Source organism: Mobula birostris, unplaced genomic scaffold (genome assembly GCF_030028105.1).
Source record: "Mobula birostris isolate sMobBir1 unplaced genomic scaffold, sMobBir1.hap1 scaffold_943, whole genome shotgun sequence".
Taxonomy (NCBI): Eukaryota; Metazoa; Chordata; class Chondrichthyes; order Myliobatiformes; family Myliobatidae; genus Mobula; species Mobula birostris.
Genome location: NW_027278660.1, coordinates 111,986 through 130,078, shown reverse-complemented (window position 1 = coordinate 130,078; position 18,093 = coordinate 111,986). Strand labels below are relative to the sequence as shown.

General features: G+C 44.8%; 2 protein-coding genes across 2 annotated transcripts in view; one reads left to right on the top strand and one right to left on the bottom strand.

Annotated features, from left to right (window-relative positions):
- The window catches only part of cnpy4 (canopy FGF signaling regulator 4), a gene marked incomplete at its 5' end in the record, with an annotated part of 23,735 nt that extends 13,005 nt beyond the window's left edge, over positions 1 to 10,730 (top strand). The window contains 3 exons of the mRNA XM_072251008.1: positions 761 to 883; positions 3,938 to 4,055; positions 9,688 to 10,730. Of these exons, the coding sequence (XP_072107109.1) occupies positions 761 to 883; positions 3,938 to 4,055; positions 9,688 to 9,836 (390 nt within the window). The remainder of the gene's footprint in view (positions 1 to 760; positions 884 to 3,937; positions 4,056 to 9,687) is intronic.
- mblac1 (metallo-beta-lactamase domain containing 1) overlaps positions 5,852 to 18,093 on the bottom strand; it is a 13,178-nt gene continuing 936 nt past the window's right edge. The window contains 4 exon segments of the mRNA XM_072251009.1: positions 5,852 to 7,999; positions 17,083 to 17,155; positions 17,158 to 17,496; positions 17,499 to 17,848. Of these exon segments, the coding sequence (XP_072107110.1) occupies positions 17,097 to 17,155; positions 17,158 to 17,496; positions 17,499 to 17,784 (684 nt within the window). The 5' untranslated portion in view covers positions 17,785 to 17,848 and the 3' untranslated portion in view covers positions 5,852 to 7,999; positions 17,083 to 17,096.

Sequence of the window (18,093 nt, the reverse complement as noted above, 5' to 3'; positions counted from 1 at the left end):
AATGAGCAAAATTCCCCCAACAAGAATGGAATGACTCTTAGCTGGCTACAAAAAGCGTTTACAAGCTGTGATACTTGCCAAGGGGGTGTCACTAAGTACTGACCATGCAGGGTGCCCAAACTTTTGCTTCAGGCCCTTTTCCTTTTTTGTTATTTTGAAACTGTAAAAGATGGAAATAAAAGTTTTCTTAAAATATTAAAGAAATGTGTCATCTTTAACTTTATGCCTTTTGGAAATCAGGTCATCTTTTACTCGCTTAGCTATTCACAGTAACATAAATTTTGACGCAGGGTGCCCAAACTTTTGCACACCACTGTACAAAAATTGAATTAAGTAAGTAGTGCAAAAAGAGGGCAAAGTAAAGAAAAACGCAGTGAGGTGGGTAGTGTACTTGAGTTCATTGTCCATTCAGAAACCCGATGGCGGAGGGGAAGAAGCTGTCCGGAAGCACTGTGTATGCACTCAACACTTGTACTTATACTGTGCTGTAACTGGTACAAATATATTCCATGCATTCACGAGATTCATGCACACATTCAAATTTATACTGCAGTGAAAATTGTATGGGTATATCAGTGTGTGTGTTGATGTTTGGTGTAATTGTTCACCTGTGTCGGTGGACTTTATGTAGTTTGTAAATGTGTGTGTACTGCTATTCGTGTTCGCATGTGTGCGTGTGTAACAGTGCGGTAGCTGTCAGTGTGGTTGGAAAGCCATCGACTGCAATGTGCCCCTGACCACCTCATGCTGCTGTTCGCAGGGTACCAGTGAGACTATGATGACTCTGAAGAATCTGGTCAACAAAGGAGTCAAGGTAGAACTGGGTATCCCATTCGAGATGTGGGATGAACCCTCGGCTGAGGTCACAGACATGAAAAAACAGGTAATAAGTGGATTAGTGGTTAATTACACTTCCTGAAAGCACTGACAGTCTGCAAGTGTAGGTGATCTGTCTTCACAGTTGATCGTGTTGTGAGTGTGAACAAAGTCACCGGGAGACACTGAAGCTGGTGGTATTGAAGTCTTTACTCGGCACACAAGCAGGCATCATACCGGAGACACCCTTGGAAGAGGCTCCCTGACCCCATATTATATGACATATCATATGCTAAAAATCAAAGTTAACAGCAGGGCAATTGTATAGTTAAAATGTATCTGCATTGCTTCCTTTGAATTACATAGAGTTTTCAAATGCGTAAATCCTCACACCCACACTCCAGACACCCAAAATGAGTGCCTGCCACCCCTGTCTCTGAGCTGTGTTTTAAACTCAATCTAGATCTGAAGACTGGTTGCTTTTGAAATTTATGTTTGCCGTATTCCATAATGCCAGATTACACCCTAACAACCACTTACAATAAGTGGCGTTACTGTTTGACTACTGTCGCATCCCTCTCCTCTGATTACACACCTACACTCTCCAAAACGGAGACACTGAGAATCCAGTCAGGAGTGGACCATCTTGGCCAGTTGTACTCCAGATGGTGCTGAAGCCAATCCAAACTGGATTGACGTTAACAGAATAGAGTGGAGGCCATTTTGGCCCTTCAGGACTGTGCCAGCTCTTTGGAAAAAGTAACTCTGATAATCTTCCTTTCCCCATATTCCTGTAATTTTTTTTTTCTCTCTGCTCGCTGTTCATGTCCAATTCTTTTGTGAAAACACCTGTTGAATTCACTTATATCAACCTATAAGACAAAGTATTCCAATTTATTACCACATAAAGAGATTTCTCCCACATCATACCATAGAAACTACAGCACAGAAACAGGCCTTTTGGCCCTTCTTGGCTGTGCTGAACCATTTTACGCCTAGTCCCACTGACCTGCACACGGACCATATCCCTCCATACACCTCCCATCCATGTATCTGTCCAATTTATTCTTAAATGTTAAAAAAGAATCCGCATTTACCACCTCATCTGGCAGCTCATTCCATACTCCCACCACTCTCTGTGTGAAGAAGCCTCCCCTAATGTTCCCTTTAAACTTCCCCCCCCCCCCTCACCCTTAACCCATGTCCTCTGGTTTTTTTTCTCCCCTTGCCTCAGTGAAAAAAGCCTGCTTGCATTCACTCTATCTATACCCATCATAATTTTATATACCTCTATCAAATCTCCCCTCATTCTTCTATGCTCCAGGGAATAAAGTCCTAACCTATTCCACCTTTCTCTGTAACTGAGTTTCTCAAGTCCCGGCAACATCCTTGTAAACCTTCTCTGCACTCTTTCAACCTTATTTATATCCTTCCTGTAATTTGGTGACCAAAACTGAACACAATACTCTAGATTCGGCCTCACCAATGCCTTATACAACCTCATCATAACATTCCAGCTCTTATACTCAATACTTCGATTAATAAAGGCCAAAGTACCAAAAGCTCTCTTTACGACCCTATCTACCTGTGACGACACTTTTAGGGAATTTTGTATCTGTATTCCCAGATCCCTCTGTTCCACTGCACTCCTCAGTGCCTTACCATTAACCCTGTATGTTCTCCGTTGGTTTGTCCTTCCAACGTGCAATACCTCACACTTGTCAGTATTAAACTCCATCTGCCATTTTTCAGCCCATTTTTCCAGCTGGTCCAAGTCCCTCTGCAGGCTCTGAAAACCTTCCTCACTGTCTACTACACCTCCAATTTTTGTATCATCAGCAAACTTGCTGATCCAATTTACCACATTATCATCCAGATCATTGATATAGATGACAAATAACGATGGACACAGCACTGATCCCTGTGGTACACCACTAGTCACAGGCCTCCACTCAGAGAAGCAATTCTCTACCACCACTCTCTGGCTTCTTCCATCGAGCCAATGTCTAATCCAATTTACCACCTCTCCATGTATACCTAGCGACTGAATTTTCCTAACTAACCTCCCATGCGGGACCTTGTCAAAGGCCTTACTAAAGTCCATGTAGACAATATCCACTGCCTTCCCTTCATCCACTTTCCTGGTAACCTCCTCGAAAAACTCCAACAGATTGGTCAAACATGACCTACCACGCACAAAGCCATGTTGACTCTCCCTGACAAGCCCCTGTCTATCCAAATGCTTGTAGATTCTGTCTCTTAGTACCCCCTCCAATAACTTACCTACTACTGACATTAAACTCACCAGCCTATAACTTCCCGGATTACTTTTCAATCTTTTTTTAAACAACGGAACAATATGAGCCACTCTCCAATCCTCCGGCACTTCACCCGTAGACAGCGACATTTTAAATATTTCTGCCAGGGCCCCCGCAATTTCAACACTAGTCTCCTTCAAGGTCCGAGGGAACACTCTGTCATCACTGGTTCTTTTCCCAACTGTCCCAATTTCTGACTCTCTGCTATTGGAACTCAGCCACTGGAAACATTTTGGCATGCCACCCCTGGAATATTACATTCAATGGTCTTATCGGAAGGATGTGGAGGCTTTGGTGAGGTTGACCAGGATGCTGCCTGGATGGGAGGGCATGTGCTATAAGGAGAGGTTGGACAAACTTGGGTTGGTTTCTCTGGAGTGGTGCAGCTGAGGGGAGACCTGATAGAGGCTAATAAGATTACAAGAGGCATCTTCTCCTAAGGTTGAAGTGTCTGATAACGCGGGGCGGCGTGCAAGTTATGAGGGGGTAGGTTTAAAGGGGAAAGCACTACCAGGGGTGGTGAAGGAATCATATAGGAACTCTTGAACACCTCTATCATTAGTTAAGCATGTGGATGTGCAGAGAGTGGAGGGCTGTGAATATTGTGTACACATGAAGATTAATTTAGTTTGGTACTTAATTCTTTCTTCTCAGTCCTGAGGAAGTGTCTCGGCCCGAAATGTCGACTATTTATTGATTCCCATAGGTGCTTCCTGATTTGCTGAGTTCCTCCAGCATCTTGTGTGTTTGCTCTTAATCTGTATGCTTTCCTGATTCACCTGATGCCATCCTGCTCCTTTCAGTGTGAGAACATGTTGGAACAGTACGAGGATGTCGTGGAGGACTGGTACTTTCACCATCAGGAGCTAGAGCTGGAGAAGTTTCTCTGTGTGACGCACGTGCTGAGACGCGATAATCAAGGTCAGTGTGCTGCATAACTGGCTGCTCCCTTAGCAGGATAATCATAATGACCGTGGCCGCAACTCAAACTGCTGCTGACCACACGGGTAGTTACCTGGTATGATGCGGCCGCTGACCAATCCAGTAACGTTCTAAAAAGTCGAAGAAATGTTGTCAATCCTCTCTAGCAACAAGCAATACATACATTCTGAAGCGATGCAAATTATGAACCTAGAACTAGCAATATTAAACATAGTTAAGCAATAAATAACACCTGACGATCTGCAACTCTAAATGCCATGAACAAAGCACAAATATGTAACTAAACCCTTTGATTTTTACCACACTCTCGCCAATGTGACTCGTTCCTATAATACGTGCACAGTGCAGATAGAAAACCGATGTGTGACTCCTACCATCACCATCACACGTGGATCATCATTTCTTTATTTCAGGAATGCTCATCCGTTAAGGAAGCACTGCAGATGCTGGAAACCTAAAAGTGAAATTCTGCAGATACTCAGCAGGTTGGGCTGCACCTGAGTGAAGAGAAACAGCTCGTTAGATGTTCCCTTCTTGAAGTGCCGCCTCCTGTAGATACTACTGATGGTAGGGAGGGCTTAGCATGTAATTGACCATATGATAGTCTCTGCAGACTTGATGGGCTGAAGGGCCTGTTTCTATGCTGTTTTAATTTAGTATTGGTTTGCTATTGTCACATGTACCAACCTGAAATATTAGCTGCTTCTCTTCCCATGGAAGGTACAGAGTAAATTTATTAGCTCAGTGCATGTGACAATAATAATCAAAACAAAGTACATTTATTAGTATCAAAGTATGTATATATTGCCTCAGGATTTGCACCGCCAGGTTCAAGAACAGTTACTATCCCTCAACCATAATGCTGTTGTGAACAAAAAGGGATGACGATGTTCTATTGAGATGTTCTCACAACCAATGATCTCACTTTCAGGATTCTTAAGCTTCTCAATATTTATTTCTATTTATTTATATTTATCTTTGCACAGTTTGTTGCTTTCTGAACTTTGGTTGATCTTTCATTGATCCTGTTATAGTTGCTATTTTATAGATTTGCTGAGTATGCCCATAGGAAAACTGCCACTGCCTGTAAGGAGTTTGTACCTTCTCCCCGTGACTGCGTGGGTTTCCTCCAGGTGCTCCGGTTTCCTCCCACAGTCCAAAGGCGTACTGGTTGGTAGGTTAATTGGTCATTGTAAATTGTTCCATGATTTGGCTAAGGGTTAAATTGGGGGTTGCTGGGTGGTGTTTGAAGGGCCTACTCGATGCTGTATCCCAATTAATAATAAATAAAAACAAATCTCGGGGTTGTATATGGTGACATATTATTTGATAATAAAATTTCCTTTGCAGTTTAATTTAGATTGGGATCATGGTTGCATAGACATATTGGGTTGAAGGGCCTGTTCCTGTGTTCCATGTTCTAACCACGATAACAAAAAAGTGAATAGAAACACAGAAGTAAAATACGACCAATGTTGGAAATCTGAAATAATACAGGATCTGTTACTGAAAATTGACTAAATGCGTGCTGTGTTTCCCTCTGCAGCTGCTCAGATTCCTTCTTGCAATATGTGTTTATTTCTGTTGTTCTCTCTGGTAGAGTTCAGGTTAGTGTTGGTCTGGGCTCTCTAAGAAGTTGGAGACACCATCAGCAAGCTTGCTGTCTGTCACACATCACTGATTTAGAAATCTCTAACCAGTCCTTCATCGTTGCCAGGTCTAAATCCTGGAACCCTCCATAACAGCACCAGAAAGATTATGGCAGTTCAAGAAGGCAGCTTGCCCTCACCTTTTCAAACACCAAGAAATGCTGAACATAAAATTAATAATAAACTAAACTTTAATCTCTAGATTCACAGGAGCGGCAAACTATGACACATGCACAAAATGGTACACGCAAAAAATGTTGGCACATGGCATGCACTGATCAAAGTCAAAAGTACATTTATTATAAAAGTATGAGATTTGTCTCCTTACAGGCAGCCACAAAACAAGAAGCACAAAAGAACCCACGCAGCCGTCATACCGTTCAGGAAGGAGACGCATTCTATCTCCTTGAGATGAACGTACTTTGGCGCGAAAAGTGCAAATCAATCCCAGAATAACAACAAAGGACCTTGTGAAGATGCTGGAGGAAACAGGTAGACAAGTATCTATATCTAAAGTAAAACGAGTCCTATATCGACATAACCTGAAAGGCTGCTCAGCAAGGAAGAAGCCACTGCTCCAAAACCACCATAAAAAAGCCAGACTACAGTTTGCAAGTGCACATGGGGACAAAGATCTGACTTTTTGGAGAAATGTCCTCTGGTCTGATGAATCAATAATCGAACTGTTTGGCCATAATGACATTGTTATGTTTGGAGGAAAAAGGGTGAGGTTTGCAAGCCGAAGAACACCATCCCAAACGTGAAGCATGGGGGTGGCAGCATCATACTGTAGGGGTGCTTTGCTGCAGGAGGGACTGGTGCACTTCACAAAATAGATGGCATCATGAGGAAGGAAAATTATGTGGATATATTGAAGCAACATCTCAAGACATCAGCCAGGAAGTTAAAGCTCGGTCGCAAATGGGTCTTCCAAATGGACAATGACCCCAAGCATACCTCCAAAGTTGTGGCAAAATTGCTTAAGGACAACAAAGTTAAGGTATTGGAGTGTCCATCACAAAGCCCTGACCTCAGTCCGATAGAAAATTTGTGGGCAGAACTGAAAAAGTGTTTGCGAGCAAGGAGGCCTACAAACCTGACTCAGTTACACCGGTTCTGTCTGGAGGAATGGAACAAAATTCCAGCAACTTACTGTGAGAAGCTTGTGGAAGGCTACCCAAAATGTTTGACCCAAGTGAAACAATTTAAAGGCAAAGCTACCAAATGCTAACAAAGTGTATGTAAACTCCTGACCCACTGGGAAAGTGATGAAAGAAATAAAAGCTGAAATAAATCATTCTCTCTACTATTATTCTGACATTTCACATTCTTAAAATTAATCAGTGATCCTAACTGACCTAAGACAGGGAATGTTTTCTAGGATTATATGTCAGGAATTGTGAAAAACTGAGGTTAAATGTATTTGGCTAAGGTGTATGTAAACTTCTGACTTCAACTGTACATGTATATAATGTATATAGAAACATTTCTTTGAACCAGGATGTAAGACACATAACATACAATAATTTAGGAAAGCAAGAATAAAATCTACAGATGAATCACACATAAATAACTAAAGTTCATTAATATTAAATATTGTAAGATACTAAACAGATTAACCAGCGACACTTCAAATACGATGCAACTGGGAGTTTCAGAAGCCAAGTGGAGCGCCAGTGCTCAGCGTAATGGGACTAGAGACGTTGCTGCCCACATGGACTGACTGGCCTTATTGTTAAGAATTCCAGTATCCAATTGCAGAGGAAGGTGTTGAGACCCAGTGAGGACAGTTTCTCCACCAGTTTCTGGGGTATGGTGGTGTTGAACACTGAAATGAAATGGAGGGCAGAGCCCATTGCAATATCAGTGGATCAATCTGAGCAATAAGCAAACTGGAAAGGATCCAATGTAGCTGGGAGAAAGGCTTTAATGTGCTCCATGACCAGCCACTCAGAACATTTCATAATGGTTGATGTTAATGTTAGTTGTTTAGGCAGGATACCATCGCCTTCTTTGGCACTGGAATGATGGTTGCCACATCGAAAACTGAGGGGACAATGGATTGTTCCAGAGAGAAGTTAAATATATCTGTCAGCTGAGCTGTGCAGCCTTTCAGGACCCGACCTCGTATACTATCGGGATCTGCAGGTTGACTCTGACCAGGCTCTTCCCCACCTCAGCTTCAGCCAGACAGAGTGTCTGCGCCTCGGGGGGGGTGCCTTCCTTGCCAGCATTTTGTTCTGTGCATCAAACCAGGCGTAGAAGACATTCAACCTGTCAGGGAATGAAGCATCATGGTCACTGACACACAGGGTAGACTTGTAGTCTATAATCCTCTGAATTCCCTGCCACATGTGCCTCATGTCTCTGGTATCGCAGAAGTGGCTGTAAATTCTCTGAGAATGCCCCTATTTTTGCCTTCCTGATTGAGTGGAAAAGCACAGTTCTTCCTTGAGAGCTAAAGCATCCCCCAGTCTAAAGGCAGCATGTATGGACCTCTTCAGTAAGCCATGGCTTCTGATTTGCCCTCACCTGGATGTGTTTCGTGGTGGTAACATCGCCAGTACACTTCTCTATGTAGCTGGTCACAGAATCCACATATTCCTCTATGTTAAAACCCACCCATAATAGAAAGTATTTTAAAATTGTCTATTTAAAAGATTAATAGTAATCATTTTTGAACAGTTTTCTCAAATGATTTTAAAAAACAATACATATAAATAAGTAATGGGTCTCATGCTTTTTCCTTAAAGTCCATAATTATTATTACTAATCCATTAATCAATGATAATCTCTGCTCAAAATTAACATGGCATGCCAGAGAATTTTATTTTAGAAGATTATCACCTGTTTGGACACATGCTCTCAAAAAAGGTTTGCCACCTCTAGAAGAGCAGGTGCTGTATTGTTAAATAAATAAGTGAAGAAAGAAAATGGGATTGTACAAGTCAAATTTGGGTTTATTGCTACTTCCACAGGTGCAATGAAAACCCTGCTTGCAGCAACAAAACAGGCAACGTGGCATCAGAGACATAACATTGACAAGAAAAAAGCATAAACATAAATTATACACAAAAGAAAACAACCCGCTGTGGTGCAAAGTGATCAAAATTGGTCACCGTGTTGCTATACTCGGGTAGCGATTGGTGTTGTACCAGTTGGTTCCAGAACCAAATGATTGAAGGGAAGTATCTGTTCCTGAAGCATCTGATAGTCTCTGCAGACTTGATGGGCTGAAGAGCCTGTTCATGTACTGTGTCTTTGCTTTAGTTTAGCATTGTCACATGTACCAAGATGCAGTGAAAAGCCTATCTTGCATGCTGTTATACAGATCAAATCATTACACAGTACATTGAGCTAGAATAAGGTAAAACAGTAACAATGCAGAATAATGCATAAAGGCTACTGAAAATGTGCAGTGCCGGTAGATGATGAAGTGCAAGATCATAATGAGGTGGATTGTCAGGATAAGAGCCCATCTTATCTTAAAATTGGTCCATTCAAGAGACTGATAACAGTAGAATAGAAGATGTCCTTCAGCCTGGTGGTACGTGCTTTCAGGCTTCTGTATGTTCTGCCCGAAGGAAAGAGTGAGGAGAGGGAATGGCCGGGGTAGGTGGAGTCTTCTGTACTTTCTGCCTGATGGAAGGGGTGAGGAGAGGGAATGGCCGGGGTGGGTGGGGTCCTTGTCTCACTTCTCCCCTCCACTCCTCCTTCCCACCGTCTTCCCCCAGACTCGGTCTCGCCTGTCACTTGCCAGCCTGTACTCCTTTCCCTGCTCCGCTCTCCTATGCCTGCTTCGTCCCCCTTCTTTTCCTGCCTGATGGAGCATCTCAGCCTGGTGCGTTTGCTTTTTATTCCTCTCCATAGACACAGTCTGACCTGCTGCGTTCCCCCAGCACTTTGTGTGTGTTACTCTGGATTTCTGTGTCATTAACTGCCCCCTTTGCCTCTGCTTCCAGAGTGCCTCAGTGAAGTATGGAAGGGCAGAAAGGGCGATGCGGCCATCAGCACAGAGACGGTTACCCAGGTGACGAGGCCGGCGGACGACAAGGCAGAGGGCGAGACAGCAGGGCAGAGAGCAACGCGTCACGACACTTCGGAGCTCTGAGCTGTGTGCCAGAGTGGTGCTGGAGTCTGTACCCAACTTGGAACAGACGGTGGTCACATTGCGCACCATAGCCTGATCCGTCCATCCAAGCCACATCCACCTGGTGATCAGAGCACATATAAGCAGTGTGGCTCCTCTGATCCTGACACTGTCGGTGTTCCAGTCTGTACACAGTCGTGGTTCTCTTTCCCCATCGGGATGGATGGATTGCCCCTGAACCCTTTCGGGAATGACTTTGTTTTTGAACTTTTATACATGACCTAGCAACGTAACCTCCAGGTTCTGTAAAGCAGTCCTTCACCCACGTTTTCCAGGGAGCCTCGCAGAGCTGCCCACACACAGGTGATATTAGCGTTTGTCTCCACGTGTCCAAAAACATTATTGCTCACTTTTTATTAATTTTCCTGCTTTCGTCTCCGTGTGCTGAGCATCCCTCAGTGACTGAGATGCCCCACAATACACTAAGTATGTACTTTCCAACTTGTCTCTGCTGAGTTATCATAGCAGACCAAACTGACTTCTCAAAAGACTCAGCACAGGGATCTCCTGCTGTCCTGCACACTGTGCAATGGAGGCCAACACACCCTTCGACTGCCGGTTTCATCCAAGCAGCTTCATCAACTCAAAATGCGGACAGTAGTCTCTTTTCTCAAGCTGCTGAAAGTCTTTTACAGAATAAAGCCCATCCCTGGTGCCTGAAGAAAGCATCTCCTCTGTTGTTTCTCTGGGGTTCAGAATCCTCCTGCCAGTCTGCTGCACTGCAGTGATGCTGGGCACCAGTGCATGCCCGGATCCGGGGTTGCATTGTTGAAACTGGAATTGGTTTATTATTGTCGCATGTATCAAGATGCAGTGAAAGGCTTGTCTTGCATGCCGGGGAGGGGAGAGTTAAAGGGGGACGTGAGGGGAAGGGGAGAGTGGGGGAGGGATGAGAGGAAAAGGAGGAGAGGGTAATGAGATGGAGATGTGAGGGGTGGAGGTATAGCAAGGAAGTGAAGTGGGGGTGAGTGAGGTAATTAAGTGGGCAGAAGGAATTGATTTTGCATATTATTGTCACAAGTTCAAAGTACATTTATTATTGAAATCTGTATACATTATACAGCCTTGAGATTCGTCTCCTTACAGGCAGCCACCAAACAAAGAAATCTCAAAAGAACCCACCAAAAATAAAACTACCGTCGAACACCCAGTGCACACGGAGGACAAAGAAATTGTGCAAACGACAGAAACAAGCGAATATCTTCAGAACCAGAACTTTACAAAAGACATGATCCAGACATTGTTGCTTTGTGGAGCAGACACCAGCCACAGTCCAAATCACAATGTCCAGTAAATGTTGCGAGACTACAGATGTGAAGCCAGGCATCACTGCAGTACAGCAGAGAGCAGAGCAAATGTCACGGAGTGCTGAGAAGAACCGGCCCATCCATTGCCTCCAGTCCCGTCACCCTGATCTTTTCAATCTGGCCTGGTGCTTAAAGCAGCTGAACAGCAGGTTGTTCCTCACTCTAGGACCACTCTGAGATAGATCACTTCATTACACAATGTATTGAGCTAGTTACAGGAGTTCCTGACAGACTCCTCAACTAATGGTGAGGCTCCATGGTATTAAAACAAGGTTGGGAACCTCTGCACTAGACCAAGGTAAAACAATAAAGTGTAAAGTGAATGAAGTGTAGCAGCTACAGAGAAAATGCAGCGCAGGTAGACGATAAGCTGTAAGATCATATTTGGGTAGATTGTGAGGACAAGAGTAACCTATTGTACTATTCAACCTACCCCTTGAGCCTCTCATCCAACACATCCCCCCACAGGGATTGCTCCCTCTGTGATTCCCTTGTCCATTTGCTCCTCTCCATTAATCTCCCTCCTGGCACTTGTCTCTGCAAGTGGCCAAAGTGATACACCTACCCATTCGTATCCTCCCTCACCTCCATTCAGAGCCCCAAACAGTCCTTCTAGGTGAGGCAACACTTCACCTACAATCTGCCAGGGTCACCTGTTGTGTCTGGTGCTGTCGATGCAGCCTTCTCCACATTGGTGAAACCCGTTGTTAATTGGGGAACTGCTTCGTCGAGCACCTCCAATCCATCTGCCAAAAGCAGAACTTCCTGGAGGCCAAACATTTTAATTCCAATTCCAATTCCCATTCCTGTTCTGACATGTTGGTCTATTGTCTCCCTTTGTGCCAAGACAAGGCCACCCTCAGGATGAAGGAACACCACCTTATATTCCATCTGATGGAATACCTGATGGCATGAATATCGATTTCTCCTGGTTTAAAAAAAAATTCCCTCCCCTTCCCCACTCTGATCTCTTACCTCTTCTCACCTGCATATCACTCCCCTGGGTCGTCTTCTTTCCTTTCTCCTATGGCTCACTCACCTATCATATATTCCTTCCTCTCCATTCCTTTACCTTTCCTACCGACCTGGCTTCACTATCACCTATTTATCCTCCTTCCTGCCCCCCCTCTGTCGTATTCTGGTGTCTTCTCCCTTCTTTCTCAGTCTCGGCCCGAATTGTTGACTGTTTATCCGTTTCCATAGATGTTGCCTGACCTGCTGAGTTCCTCCAGCTTTTTGTGTGTGTGGCTGCAGAGTTTCTCCTGTTTATGATTAACTATTCAATTGTTCCTTTTACACCCAGCTGTACCCCATTTTGCACTCCATTTAAATCTGCTGTGCTGGGAGAACTGGGGAGATTGGAGAAGGAAGAAAAGGGGATGGGGGAGAGAACTGAACAGGAGAACTCAATATTTGTGTCAAAGTCTCCAATACTCCTGTTAGACAGCATCCCTTGTTCTATGTCTCCTCTCCGTACCCTTCACGGCAAAGTGTGTCACCTCACATTATATTGGTATTAAACTTGGCCTTCTGTAGCTAAGTCCTGTGCTTCTATAAATTGCTGGTATTGGAGTTGGTGTATGATTATGACATATACTGAGACAGTGAAAGCCTTTCTTGCACACTATTCAAACAGATCACATCTTTAGACACTGCATTGAGGTAGAACAAGGCAAAACAATAGCAGAATGCAGAACAAAGAATGCATTGTAGATGGACAATAATCATAATTCATATGAGCTGTTAATAACCAAATAAGTTTATGAGGTAATGGCTGATAACATTTTGAAATAATTGTCTAATAGTGTCAACAAGCCTTTGTTTGCGTCTCTGTGCTTGCTGAACTTGGCTCCCAAGGCTTGGACAGGATCAGAATTAGGTTTAATATCACTGGGATATGTCCTGAAATTTGTTAACTTTGTGGCAGATGTACAGTGCAATGCATGATATAGAAAAAAAAACCTGAATTACAGTAAGTGTGTGTGTATGTGTGTATACATATATATATATATATATATATATATACATACACACACACACACACACATACACGTCCTGGGTGTACAAAGGAGAGTTGGCTCCCAAGGCTGGGGTTTAGGAAGCAGTCTAGAGCTGTGATGTGTCCTTGGGAGACCTGGTTGGGGACTTTGTGTGTGCTGGAACATTTTCGATCTAGGTCTACCCCACTCCAATTCATGAGACCCTTCCCGCCTACTCCATTTACTGATTAGCTTTCCTCATGGGTGAGACACCAGTTGTGCACTCCACCCTCACCGTCTGACCTTGGCACGGGACAGGGAACTCTTCACCCCATTGGCTGTGTCCAGGGGTGCTGGATGTACCCAGCATCTGAGCCTTTGGGGGGCAAAGCAAATGCTACACCTTGCCTGAGGGTGACCAGCAGGCTAGAGGAGTGAAGGTATGCCTTACACCTTCTTTGGTGGAGATACATCTCCACCCTGCCACCCTCATCTTCGATATGGGACTCAAGACTGCTGTTAATATTCCAAATGTGGTTTGATCAATGCCTTGCAAAGCCTCGACATTACATCCTTGGTTTTATTATGGCAGCCCACTCACCCCAGACGGTAGCGTTTGCTTGGAGGTTGTAAATGACCAATAAGTGATATCCTAGTAGAGAAACAAGTGCTTCTGCCCATTGTATCTGTGCTGCCCTTATACCAATCTACACTAACCCCATTTTGCCACATCGGATTCACAGCCTTGAGGCAGTCCCTGAGACCTCTATGAGTCAGTCTATTCTGTACCTATTGCTTTACCTTGTTCTACCTCACTGCAGTGAAGTGATCTGTATGGGAAGTTTGCACTGTACCTTGGTACATGTGACAATAACAGTATACAAACTAAACCAACCACTGTCTCTCTCTACATACACTTACCATGAATTTTCATCTTAATGCTGCTCACCATTAAGTGAAATTTTATTTAGAGATACAACACAGAATTGGCTCTTCGAGCTGCACCAATTTAACCCTAACCTAATCACAGGACAACTTTCAATGTCCATTTAATCAACCTGGTATGTCTTTGAACTGTGGGAGGAAACCCACACATTCCACAGGGAGGACGTACAGACACTCATTACAGACAGCGTCAGAATTAAACTCTGAACACTGGAACTCCCGAGTTGTCACACTAACTGCTACACTACCATGGCACTAACATGTATAACACAAACATGAGATTCTTCACCTCAGAGATGTACTTAGCCCACTGCTCTACTCTCTCTCTTCACCTATGACTGTGGGGGCTAGGCACAGCTCTAATGCCATCGATAAATTTATTCAGATGGTGACGAGAGGGTGTACAGGAGCAAGGTTTCTTTATGATAAGAGGAGAATTGATTATCTTATTTTTTATTATATACTATTAGATTAATACTATGTATGATCTTGTTAATGTTTATTTTACCTTTTATATGTATTGTTATCGATATAGATATCTGAGATAATCCTCTTGTTTGTATATATGTACTTTTTTAATTAATAAAAAGATTGATAAAGAAAGAAAGAAAAGGAGTAAGATATATCAGCTAGTTGAGTGGTGTTGCAGCAACAACCTTGGTCAGTAAGACCAAAGAACTAATTGTGAGCTTTGGAAAAGGTAAGACAAGGGAACACACACCAGTCCTCAGAGTGGAAAGAGAGCAATTTCAGGTTCCTAGCTGTTAATAACTCTTGACGATTCAACATTTCAATGCAGCTACCAAGAAGTCACAATAGTGGCTATATTTCATTAGGAGTTCGAAGAGATTTGGTATGTCACCAAAGCCAGGGGTCCCCAACCTTTTTTTGCACTGCAGACCGGTTTAATATTGACAACATTCTTGCGGACCGGCCGACTAGGGGGGGAGGGTGTTCATGTAGGGTTAAAGTCACCTCAACATGTCTTTTACAGACAACAGTGTGTGATAGGGAATGAGGAAAGGTGCAGCTGACTCATCATTTCCTCGCGGCCCGGTGGTTGGGGACCGACCGCTGACCAAAGCCACTCACAAATTATGCAGATGAACTCTGGACAGCACTCTTAACTGGCTACATCACTGTCTGGTATGGTGGGGGTGGGGAGGGACTGTGATTGCACAGGATCATAAGAAGCTGCAGGAAGTTGTGGACAACTTCAGCTCCATCAGGGCACGAGCCTCCGTGGTATCCAGGACATCCTCAAGGAGCAGTGCCTCAGAAAGGCAGTGTCCATCAAGGACCCCTTCACCCAGGCCATGCCTCATTCGCATTGCTATCATCAGGGAGGAGGCACGGGAGCCTGAAGGCTCACACTCAAATGCCGAAAATCCAGCAAAATACACAGAATACCCGAACTCAGCAGGTCAGGCAGCATCTATGTTGAGGAATAAACAGCTGGAGACCCAATCTGTTATAGTATTAATGATTACATATAGTGAAACATTTTATTATCATATCACTAGGTAGAAAAAGAAACAATTTAAAAATGTATGGAAGAATTTGCAGAAAGTAAGATTCTCATACATTATAGAACGTAGGAGTAGAATTAGGCCATTCAGCCCATCGAGTCTGGTCTGCCATTCAATCAATCATGGCTGATTTATTATCCCTTTATAACAATTAGGCAAAACAGCAGAATTAGGCCATTTGGCCCATTGAGGTAAACCTGGGAAACTTGTCTTCATACAACTTAATGTTGTCTGCAGACAGGGAATTCAGATTCCAACCCCCTCTGGGTGGAAATATTCTCAGACAGATCCCTTAAGTGTCAGGAATAATGTGACATCAAGACAAAAATGTTGAAATTTTACTACAGAAATAGCTGGATTAAATACTCATTTCTTTAATATAAATTAAGCACAGAGAGTATGCGCCCAGGTTAGGACAGGGTTTCATTTCTGTCATCTGCTCGTAAAACAGACAATTCACAAGCTGGTAATGTGGGCCGCAGAGGAGTTCCTAGCCCGGAGAAGACGCCTGCAATCTGTGATAGCCGGCAAATTTATCCCATTCGTGTCCATAAACGGGAAATCCCACCTCAGCAGCTGCAAATTTGAAATCAGGGTTGTCACCTTCGGATAACTCTTGAGAACACACACAGGAATTCAGCATCTATGAGGGGAATAAACAGTCGATGTTTTGGGCCGAGACCTTTTGTCACGTCTGGAAAGGAAGTGGGGCAGAGGCCAGAATAAGGTGGGGGAAGTGGGAGGAGCTCAGGATAGCAGGTGATAGGTGAGACCGGGTGAAGGGAAGGTGGGTGTGGAGGGAGGGAGGGAGGTTGAATCTGAGGTTGGAGGAGCAACACCTTACACTAATTCTATCTGGGTAGCCTCCAAGCTAATGACATGAACTTCCATAACCACTCCTCCCTAGCCCCCCCATCCCTTTTTGTTAGTCCCCTCGCCCCTTCTTCCTTCCTCATGACCTGCCCATCACCTCCCTCTAGTCTTTCCTTCCTCTTTATTCCATGGTGCACTGCCCTTCCCTATCAGATTCCTCCTTCTTCAGCCCTCCACCGAACACCTCCAACTTTCTCACATCACCTGCAGGCCGGGGAGGACCTAATCTCAGGCAGCCGCGAATTTGAAGTCGGAGGATAATTTCGGGGTGACACACGAGATTCTGCAGATGCTGGAAACCCAGAGCGACACACACAAATGCTGGAGGAACTCAGCAGGTCGGGCAGCTTCTATGGAGGAGAATAACAGTCAATGTTTCACATGTATTCCCCCCACCCGCCCCAATCACCAAAGCCCCAACTTTTAATTCTGGCTATTGCCCCCTTCCTTACCAGTCCTGAGGAAGGATCTCCACCCAAAGCATTGACTGTTTATTCCCCTCCATAGATGCTGCCTGACCAACTGAGTTTCTCCAGTGTATTGTGCATGCTGCTCATAATGTAGGGGTGGTTACCTGCTCGTTGGAGGTCAGACTGCTCCTGGTCCACTGCTACCTACGTCAGCAGGTGGGATGCATTCTTTCGTTACCTGAAGGGTGGTCCATGACCAGGAATGATAACATCAGCCAGGGCTCGCACCCGGTCCCTGTGCCTCGCTTGTAGTTCGGGGTTTTCACTCAGCTCCCGCCAGTCCTGCTCATCGTCCTCCCTCTCAAACAGGTCCCCTGCCACCACCACAGTCCCCCACTGGGTGCCACGCACGAGGAGGCTGACGTCGCTGCCACTGTGACCCGGTGTCGGGAACACCTCCAGCCACTCGTCGATCCGGTAGGGCTGCCCAGAGCGGAAGTCGTGGTCCAGGTAGGTGTCCTGCCGCCAGCAGATATCGTAGGAGACGATGAAGGAGGCCTCCGGGAAGAGGCCGAGGTGCCAACGTGGTCCGAGTGGCCGTGGGTGCAGACCACGAACGTGATGTCCCCGGCTGCCAGCCCGTGCGACTGCAGCTCCCGCAGAATCAGTTCGCCGTCCCACGGGTTCCCCGTGTCCACCAGCACCACCTGCGGCCCCTTCACCAGGGTAATCGACCCGTCCGCCCTCATGCGGCCCTCCCTGTCCGTATAAGCGTACCCCTCCTTAATCACAAAGATGGAATACGGACTCCCTGGAATGGCCGACAAGCAGGGAGGCTCCGACTCCACGTCCGATGCTCTCCTCATGTCTCAATGGTTCCCGCAGCCAGAATTCCCCAACCTCAGCCTTCGCCACAGTCCTGTTCCCAGCCTGGAAATAAAGGAAAATGCATTTAAACTACCGATAATCCGGCATCTTGGTTTCCTGACCAGAAGATTTTGTAGATTACTGGTGTTGCAGGTAGACAGGTATACATAAATAAAATTCAGGCAGAAGGAAAATTCTAATCTCAAACGTCAGAGTTCATGGGGAAGACTTCAGGAGTACACCCCAAGAAAAATTCTGGAGCCAGAGGTGTCCCTAAGGCCAAACTGTACCGGTCTCTGCCATTCGTT